Source organism: Nicotiana sylvestris, chromosome 12 (assembly GCF_000393655.2).
Source record: "Nicotiana sylvestris chromosome 12, ASM39365v2, whole genome shotgun sequence".
Taxonomy (NCBI): domain Eukaryota; kingdom Viridiplantae; phylum Streptophyta; class Magnoliopsida; order Solanales; family Solanaceae; genus Nicotiana; species Nicotiana sylvestris.
The window spans coordinates 126,695,289-126,705,337 of NC_091068.1; the positions used below are offsets into that span (position 1 = coordinate 126,695,289).

General features: G+C 37.4%; 1 protein-coding gene, 1 long non-coding RNA gene and 2 other non-coding genes across 4 annotated transcripts; all 4 read left to right on the forward strand.

The window, feature by feature from the left end:
• Window positions 1-213: 213 nt before the first annotated feature.
• Window positions 214-5,801, forward strand: LOC104243387 (uncharacterized). The gene is made up of 2 exons (XR_715185.2): window positions 214-1,837; window positions 5,220-5,801. It is a non-coding gene; the product is annotated as an uncharacterized lncRNA (long non-coding RNA).
• On the forward strand, window positions 267-369 carry LOC138884498 (U6 spliceosomal RNA). Its single transcript, XR_011404679.1, has one exon. It is a non-coding gene; the product is annotated as a U6 spliceosomal RNA (small nuclear RNA).
• LOC138884500 (U6 spliceosomal RNA) lies at window positions 3,807-3,909 on the forward strand. The gene has a single exon (XR_011404681.1). It is a non-coding gene; the product is annotated as a U6 spliceosomal RNA (small nuclear RNA).
• A 1,008-nt stretch (window positions 5,802-6,809) lies between the features above and the next one.
• On the forward strand, window positions 6,810-8,933 carry LOC104243388 (UDP-glycosyltransferase 73C3-like). Its single transcript, XM_009798569.2, has one exon. It carries the CDS (start codon window positions 7,051-7,053, stop codon window positions 8,533-8,535), a length of 1,485 nt encoding a protein of 494 aa, XP_009796871.1. The 5' UTR covers window positions 6,810-7,050; the 3' UTR covers window positions 8,536-8,933.
• Window positions 8,934-10,049: the final 1,116 nt, after the last annotated feature.

Genomic DNA, 10,049 nt, shown 5'->3' on the forward strand with positions numbered 1-10,049 from the left:
TTTAAGAAACGGCTAAAAATATACATTACTCAATAAACTACTTCTCAAGTGCATTTTGCTACCATTTCAGAACGAAAAATAATTGTAAATTATGGTAGTACTCAAATGGACTGCATTCTACAAACGAGGCCCACTTAGTTAGTTATCACCCAAGTGGGCCTTAAATGAACAAAAGCCGAATAAAGCACCAGCCAGCTAATTCTCCCACATCGATTACGCAAACAACTTCAGTCGGTTTATATTGCGGAAGCCCAGCAGTGGTATTCGTCCCTTCGGGGACATCCGATAAAATTGGAACGATACAGAGAAGATTAGCATGGCCCCTGCGCAAGGATGACACGCACAAATCGAGAAATGGTCCAAATTTTTTTCTCCATTCTTCCGCTGTTTCTTTTTTGCTCCATAAACCCTAGAATCCTGATGTTCGTATCTTTTTCTTTGTGTTCCGATTTTGATATTGTTATCTGACATTGTTTATTTCCAAAGCTAGTCGCTTATGAAATTAATTTGTGTGTTGTGTAGTTTTCAGAGTGAACTGTGAATATTGTGTTCATGGTAATTACTTTTGGTGTGCGATTTTCGACTTACATTAGTTCATAATTGCAAAGTTTTTGTCTTTCTTAGATGTCAAATGTTTTCTGTAAATCGGGCGGATGAGTTGTGACATATTGTTAATTTTTAAACTGAAGGACACTGTAAATTCTTTTTGGAGTTTTTTGTATTTTGGGGGTTGGAAATTGAAGTAATTAAGGTTGAGTTGCATATATAATTGCTCTTGCTGACCTAGCCAAATTACCTAGAAATGAGCAAAAGGAAGCATAAGCTTAGACTCTTAATTTACACAATGAAATTGTAGTCAAAGACACCATTACTAGCTAGCCTATTGGTAGACAATCACCAGAAAATCATTTTCTGCTCGAATGTTGGGTTTTTGTTTACTTGTTATTATCTTTATATTTGATGATATAATGTCCCTTTTCCTCTGGCTCATTCTTTAGTAAAAGTTGGCGTTAACACAACATTGAGCTTTGGTAAGTATAATTCATGAATTGGTCTAGTAATGCATCAAATAGATACAATCACAAAGAACTTTAAGTACCAAAGTGGTCACATGGAGCGAGGTGAATACGAGTTAGATGTCTAATCTTTGCTTACTAGTCTTGTAAAATGGTAAGTTTGTTACCAAAACCTTAATTATTGACATAATCAGGCCCGAACTGATGACTTCCACCATGTCAAGTTGACACTCTACCGCTTGTATAATTTGATGATTCCATGTGAATTGCTAGAAACATGTGAAGTGTATGGCTAACCCAATAACAAAAGTTTTGTTAAGGGGACTGGAGCAGACTAAGGCGCAGCCGAGACTTTTGCATCTATTAGAACCATTCCATTTCCAGCAGCTTGTTGCTCTAGTTGTTCTCACAAAATGGAACAGCGAAATATGGTTATTCAGATCAACATGTCACTGAGCTGACTTACAGGGAATGCTATTTTATTTAATCAAGATATCTGGAATTACTCCATCCCAGCCCCCTCGCACCCTTTAAACTTTAGCATTTGTCTCAAGTTGAAAACAAGACCTCCTTATTTACAAGTGTTACTTGCAAAAAAATTCCATCCAAACTACTTATGATTCACCATGTCGGTTGGTGGAACTTACTAATATTTGGCTGATTCTGCCCAATTTTACAATACATGAAGCTCTATTGATTAGCTTCTTTAGATTAAGTTGTTTATTTTCTGCGTGAACTGATCAACTAATAGTGACAGAATGGATGATATCATCTTGGTTGTCTATGAAGAACTGAAACCTAATGATGGGCAATGGACTAAGGTATGTGAAAATCCTGGTTCTGCCGCATATAGTGCACAACTCCTAGATTAGGCTAAAATGTGGCAAGCTACTAATTTGATTACATGATTGGTAACTTGGCCAGTGTGTTAAAGTATATTTGGTGCTAGTAATTCTTGAAAGGGCTTTGTTTTTGTGATTGTGGTTTGGTGCTTTTTTATTTTTGAGATGTGAATTAATTTACTCTTCTGATCATCAATTTGATAAAGATGAGTTTTTTTTAAGAAAACTTTTTTGGGATAATTATGTTTTTACTTTTTTATTTTTATTGTAACCCTTTCTTGAATGTGATCGTGATGTAGTATGCGGTGGCAGGATAATTGCTAGAAGGGGTTTGAAGGGGGTGGCTGTGGGAAGATAATGATTCAACAGCTATTTAGATGAGTTCGTTAATGCGGGTAAATTGTTTGAAGGGAAAAGGCTCTAATATACCCCTGTACTTTGAAAAATAGTACATTCCTCCTCCGTTATACTATCAGGCCATTTAAAGGCCTACCGTTAGGAAAGTGATTAAAAATACCCCTATTTTTAACACCCGTCCAACAAGGCAATTAAAATGCCAACTGGAAAGCCACGGTGGACAGATCCAACCCGTAACCCGTTAATATAACCCATTACTTAAATACTTAGTGACTCGTTTTTAATAAAGAAAAGGGTTATTTTTTCTTGTTAGCTGAGAGAACGAGTGTAAGAGGCGATTTAGGGTTCCTCCTGTATGCATCAATTCTCTTCCAGATTTTCTGTAAAATCCTTCAAAGGTATAGTTCTATTAAACTTGGTTGCTGTTATTTCTCCTATTTTGCCTATTTTCTTTGTTTTTCCGATGTTAATCTTCTTTTTACTGAAGGTGATTTAGGGTTTCTGTTAACCTTTATAGTTTAGTGTTTGCATTTGTGTTTTCTCGGATGTAGTGAGTCTCTTTATGTGGATTTTGTATGGTAGTTTCTTTAGTGTAGGGTTTACATGTGGGACTGCATTTTATCTCTTTTTGGGGAAATGCGGCTTTTGTTTCTGGCAAAGATGATTGTATATGGTCCCCAAGTGGGACATTTTTCTGTTGTTCCTTTATTGAATGCTGTAAATTTTTGTTGTTTCTTTACAATTTGTGGTCCTCCAGTAGATTTGTTTAATAATATCGTGACTCATATGCCTGCCCTTTAGTTCTTTATTATAAACTCCAAACCATATTCCCAATTATTTTCAACAACACCTAATCCAAACAAATAATGATTTTTGAAAATCCAAATTTGAATTCAAAGCTTCAAAGCTTTTTAATGGCTGTCAATGGTGGAATTGCTGCTCTCTTTTCCTTTGCTTTGTATTACTGAAATTTGGGATTGAGAAATAAAGAGAGACGTAGAGAGAACTCTCAATTCTTTGCAACAACATCCAATCCAAATAAACAAATGTCTTTTGAAAACCCAAATTCGAATTCAAAGCTTTAAAGTTTTTTAATGGTTGTCAATGGTGGAGGGGTTACAGATTTTCGCTGGTTTTAGAAGAGGAAATCGTGGGTGATTGAAGAGGAAATCATGGAGTGTGGTTTGATACGTGAGTGAGGTGGTTGTAAAATATTTGGAAGAATATTTAATTTCCCAATATTAGCGCCCCTAAATATGGAAGCCTACAACTACAATGATTCCTTATTTAATGAATTGTCTATATTTTGTAGAAATACTATTAGCATGGCGGGTAATATGCAAACTATGAACATATTTGGTAATATAGTTTCCTATATGGTATAGGAACGAAAATCTCCCTTGTAAATTATAGTAGTAGTACTCAAATGGACTGTAGTCTACAAAAGAGGTCCAATTAGATAGTTATCAACCAAGTGGGCCTTAAACAAGAAATCAGAACCCACTATAACGCCAACCATCTAATTGTCCCTCATTGGCTACAGAGGGAAACAACTCTTTCTTTATATTGAGGAAGCCCAACAATGGAGTTCGTCCCTTCGGGGACATCCGATAAAATTGAAACGATACAGAGAAGATTAGCATGGCCCCTGCGCAAGGATGACATGCACAAATCGAGAAATTTGTCCAAATTTTTTTCTCCATTCTTCCGCCGTTTCTTTTTTGGTCTATAAACCCTAGAATCCTGATGTTAGTATCTTTCTCGCCGTGTTTCTGTTTTGATATTGTTGTCTGTTAGTTGCTTTTGAAATTAATTAGTGTGTTGTGTAGTTTTCGGAGTGAACTGTGAATATTTGTATTAAACTAATTACTTTTGGTGTGCGATTTTCGACTTATATTAGTTCATAATTGCAAAGTTTTTGTCTTTCTTAGACGTCAAATATTTTCTGTAAATTGGGTGAATCAGTTGTGAAATATTGCCAATTGTTGGAAATTAAAGTAAGTTAGGGTAACTGGCATTTAAAATTTTGCTTGCTGATTTAGATTTAGGCAAATCACTCTCAAAAGAACAAAATGAAGTGAATACATAGGTTTAGACTCTTAATTTTGTATTGATCTACCTATGTCCGATGGGTATCACATGGTATGCATATGCAACTTGGATCCTTAAAAAGAATTCAAAAAATCACTAAGAGCTTAATGCACTCTCTTCTGATCCATATAATTGTAGCTAATTTAATGTAATATAGTGTGAGAGTGTAAGGTTCTCACTCAGCTCATCAGTTGTCTGGCATTTGGCCCAAGTTGAAATCGAGACCTCCTTGTGTACAAGTGTTAGTAGCAAAAGAAAATTCCATCAGAACTACACATTGATTCACCATGTCATTTCATGGAACTTATATTCATAAAATTTGGCCGATTCTGCTCAGTTTTACAATACATGAAGCTCTATTGATTACCTTCTTCAGATTAAGTCGTTTGTTTTCTGCGGAACTGATCTACTAGTAGTAATGGCATGTGATATATCTTGATTATCTGTAAGGAACTGAAACTGAATGACGGGATTAAGGTATTATGCGAAGATCTCCGTTCTGCCAAATATAAGGCTCAACTCCTAGATTAGGCTAAAATGTGGCAAGCACTAATCCGAGTACATGACTAGTAACTTGGATAATAGAACCTCTGATGTTCGATATCTCCAGATTTCAAGAAATTAGTCTTACTACTTTTACTAATGACGGTCGTGCTCGTCTTGGACTTGGTCGTACCCTTTGGGTCGGCCATGCTCATGCGACGCCGATGTCAATGAGGAATGCCATTTACCTTATCAAAAAAAAAGAGTCTTACTACTTTTACTATAAGAGTTATTGCTGTACTTATATCTATTTTTAACAAAATTTAGTTTTAGAGTTATCACTATGATTGTTTATATGTACTAAATCTTTTTGAGATGCTTCTCTTTTAGATTTTTGTTTTCTTTGTGGGTAAAGCTAGTCTTTCAACAGATGCAATTTCTAGAGCAACTTGTTCTTCATCCCGTTGATTTTACTAAAATCATTCAATTCAAGGTTGTGGAAAGGAGCTCGACTTGATCGAGTTGACTCCACACGCCCAGATGCCATGATCAGAACCTGCTAGCAAAATAATGATTGCGATGTGAACTATAACTTGCCAAGTTTTGAACCTGACTGCAGGGCTTCTTTGATTCTAGGAGCTATATGATTGGTCACAAACTACTGTCTACTCCAAAGCTGGAATATCTCCCATTGTGTCTCAGTTACAAGCCCTTGTACTGGTTTAACGTGGCCAGTAGCCAATGACATTTTCTGCTGTTGTGTAAGCCTCCAATTTTTGGTGCATATTGGGGGTTACATAAAGAGTTTGACTTCTTATGATTTTGTAAAACAATGCCTTTATGTTAGTATATCTTGGTAGAGCTATTTGCGCCTAAATCTCATGTTAGCATTATTTTACTCAAAAAGCTTGTGGATAAGATCCATGTGATCTGCTCATTCTGTAAATGGTTATTTTTTGACAGTAGACAATGGTGTAAATTTTCTTCTTAGTACAATATCTTGTTCAAGTCATTAAACCTTCAAGTATAGATTCTTAGAAGCTCCTTTTTGGTTAGGTTGATCATTTATATTGGAAGCCCTGCTTGTCTCTATGATCTGATTCATTGCTTAGTACAGTCCTAATGCCCTTTCGAAATGGGAAACCTAAGCTTGCTGGCCAGTTGCAACATTGAGTCTGTTTGCCTTTAAGATTACTGTTGCCGTAGTTCCAACATATCAGCTGCTGAAACATGGCAAAATAAATGCAGAAGTAAATGCGTTTGTTATTTTAGGGATCTTATCTCTATGGAGCTTCATTCAATGGGTTATTAATTTTTTATTTTTTGAAGTAATATTATTATGAGGAAATCATAAATGTTTAGCTGGTCAGTTGGGAACAACATCCAATATTTTTTTCTTGAAAATCCAGAAATTTCCGGAGGACCAATAGCACATGGTTCGGGGTTCGATCAATAATGGAGCCGCCCCTCTATTCTTCTCCACTGAAATATTAGGTTTTTGTTTGACAGAGGGTTCGAATTCATGACGGGCGTTTAATCCACACATCATGCACTGCATTCTACTACCACTAGAACAAAGCCTTGGGCGTGAGCAACTTCTAGTCTTCCTGATGCTTGAATATCGGAAAGAAAAGAAAAAGAATATAAATATGTTTTTTAATTCTCCTTTGCTCAAGTATGCTGTATTTCTTTTCCTAACTGTCCAATCATATCAGTGAGAATAATTTATGTCTTCCTTCACTTTCCATATCCTTCATATTTTAACCTTTCTGTTTTAACCAATGCATTTTTTTCCAACCCCTAGGCCCACTCTCAACGTTCCCCAAATCCTCAACCACTCACCCTGAGAAGAGAGCCAAAAATTTTTTAAAAAAAAGGCTTCTACCCCTGGAAAAAGGAGAAAAAGAAATAAAACAAGCACTGACATATGCATGCAGTTGCAATTATAAATATGACATGACCTGTGTATGTTGACTTTCATTGTTAAGCTTTCACATCAGCCACCAAGATAAGCATATATTGAGTATCAGGCTTTTGTATCTCCCCGTCACTTTATACCTGTCTTAACTTTAGCTTTTACTTTTCTCTAAAAAATTATTTTTCTAATCATCGGGGATTGGAGAAGGGGGAGAGGGGACAGAAAAATGGAAGGTGGACAGTGAGAGTTGATTTTCAACTTTCAAGAAACACTCAAAAGCTTCTGATAAATTCTTCACTCCCCTGATTCATCAGGTAAACGTAGAGCATATTTGCATTACTCAATGGCTGCTCAAAATTCTCAGGTTCACTTTGTCCTTGTGCCCTTAATGTCCCCTGGCCATCTCATCCCTATGGTAGACTTAGCTAAATTGTTAGCACAACATGGTGTAATTGTTTCTATAATTTCTACACCCCTTAACACCATCAGATTCAAATCAGGTATTGATCACTCTGTCAAATCAGGCCTTCAGATCAGAATACTTGAACTCGAATTTCCAGCTGTACAAGCCGGTCTGCCCAAGGGATGTGAGAATATGGATTCCTTACCTTCTCGTGATTTGATTAAGGATTTCTTTGTAGCTGCTAGCATGTTGCAAAAACCATTTGAAGAATTGTTCAGTGATCTTAAGCCTAGTCCTAGCTGCATAATATCTGGGAAAAACATGGCCTGGACAGTCGATAGTGCACGTAAGTTTAGAGTTCCTAGGATTTTCTTTGATGGTATGGGCTGTTTTTCTTCCACATGCACACAGAAATTGCAGAGTTCTAAAGTTCATGAGGTTGTCTCCAAGTTTGAGCCTTTTGTAGTACCAGGTTTGCCTCATAGAATAGAACTGACTAAATCACAGTTGCCTGAAAATCTGAATCCAGGCTCACCAGATTTGGTCGATGTTCGCAATAAGATGGTTGCTGCTGAATCCATCTCAGATGGGATTATTGTCAATACTTTTGAGGAACTGGAACTTGAATATGTTCAAGAATTCAAAAAGATCAAAGGTGGGAAAGTCTGGTGCATTGGCCCTGTTTCAGCTTGCAACAAATCGGAATCCGAAAAGGCTGCAAGAGGCAGAACTGTCTCTTTAGATGAGAACCAATGCCTGAAATGGCTTGACTTGCAACAACCAAACTCTGTGGTTTATGCCAGTCTTGGAAGCATCTGTGGCCTCACATGTTCACAACTTATAGAACTTGGGCTAGGTTTAGAAGCATCAAATAGGCCATTCATATGGGTATTGAGAGGAGGGGAGAAATCAAAAGAGTTAGAGAAATGGATTGAAGAAGACAGATTTGAAGAAAGGATTAAAGGAAGAGGCTTTTTAATAAAAGGCTGGTCTCCTCAAATACTTGTATTGAGTCATCCATCTGTTGGTGCTTTCTTAACACATTGTGGTTGGAATTCAACTCTAGAAGGGTGCTGCTCTGGCTTACCTATAATAACTTGTCCATTGTTTGCTGAGCAGTTTATTAATGAGAAACTGATTACAGAAGTGTTAGGCACTGGCGTTAGTGTGGGAGTCAAGGCTGCTGTTACATGGGGAATGGAGGAGAAATCAGGCTTAGTAATGAAGCGCGGAGATGTAAAGAATGCCATTGACAAGATCTTCGATAAGGGTGTAGAAGGAGAAGATCGACGTAGAAAGGCGAAAGAGATTGCTAAGATGGCAAAGAGGGCTTTAGAGGAAGGTGGTTCATCTTACCTTAACATAGAGGCTTTGATTCAAGATATTATGCAGCAAACTTTGAGCAGTGTGGAGGCAAGTTCTTGATAGTTCTTATGAAAAGCAAGGTTTTTTCTCCAGAATATATGTAGTCATGCATATGAGGGGAGCTTTGGCGTAACTGGTAAAGTTATTGACATGCGACTAGGAGGTCATGGTTCGAGCCGTGGAAACAACCACTTGCAGAAATGTAGGAAAGACTGCGTACAGTAGATTCTTGTGGTCCGGCACTTTCTCGGACCATGCGTATAGCAGGAGTTTAGTGCATCGGACCGCCCTTTATACATAGTCATGCATAAACCCTTTCCCCTGAATAGTGATTTGTGTCATTTAGGAATATAATTTAGCTGCTATGTTTTCATTTCTCCGTTTCTTTAAGTAATTGTCCTTTTAAATGTCGAAACTATGAGTTGCGGTTTACAGTAAAAAGTTTATTGATTAGCTTCTCTTCCTGTATGTTTTCCCTAAATTTCCATCTTTCACTATTGTCTTTGGCTGGATCTACGGGTGTGTTTGGTACGACAGAAAGTAATTTCTGGAAGAATTAACTCACTAACCCTCTCTAAACTAAAAAAATTATTTCAAATGGACTATTGGTTAAAATTATTAGCGAAGCAAATCGTTTTACCTCTTTTAATGTAAATATTTTTAAGCAAAGTATTTTTTTTGAAGTTCAATTGCCGGAAAATACTATATATTCTGGAGAAAATGTTTCCTTCGTACCAAATACACTCTATATTTGAAAAGATACAATATTTTAATACTAAGATTCCACTATTGCCAGAAAAAAGAGTAGTGGGTACAGTATTAGTCTACAACAACAACAACAATGACCCAGTATAATCTCACAAGTGGGGTCTGGGGACGGTAATATGTATGCAGACCTTACCCCTACCTCGAGGAGCAGAGAGACTGTTTCCAGGAGACCCTCGGCTCAAGAAAGCAACAAGAGACGATATATTAGTACCATCAATAGACTCATAATAAAATAACAGCAATATAAGAGAGACGAAATACATAATACGAAATAGATGGATGGTATAATAAAAACCAGCAGATAAAGCCCTGCATCAGTAGACGACCAGTAGCATCCTCAGACTAACTCCTAACTGACTAGTCTCACTCTATTGTGCTGTAGAAATATTCACAACTTTCCCCTAACCTACAACCTTAATGTTCAACCTCCACAATTCCCTGTCAAGGGTCATGTCCTCAATAATCCTAAGTCGCGTCATGTCCTGTCGGATCACTTCTCCCCAATACTTCTTAGGTCGCCCTCTACCTCTCCTCATGCCCACCACAGCTAGTCGCTCACACCTCCTCATCGGTGCATCAATGCTCCTATGCTGAATGTGCCCGAACCATCTGAGTCTTGCTTCTCGCATCTTGTCCTCCATGGAGGCCACACCCACCTTCTCTCGAATATCTTCATTCCTAATCTTATCCATACTTGTATGCCAGCACATCCACCTCAACATCCTCATCTCTATTACTTTCATCTTTTGGATGTGTGAGTTCTTAACCGGCCAACACTCAGTCCCATACAACATGGCATGCCTAAC

Bases quoted from the DNA above. Each gene is read 5' to 3' on its own strand.
- LOC104243388 (XM_009798569.2), top strand. From the start codon at position 7,051: ATGGCTGCTCAAAATTCTCAGGTTCACTTTGTCCTTGTGCCCTTAATG.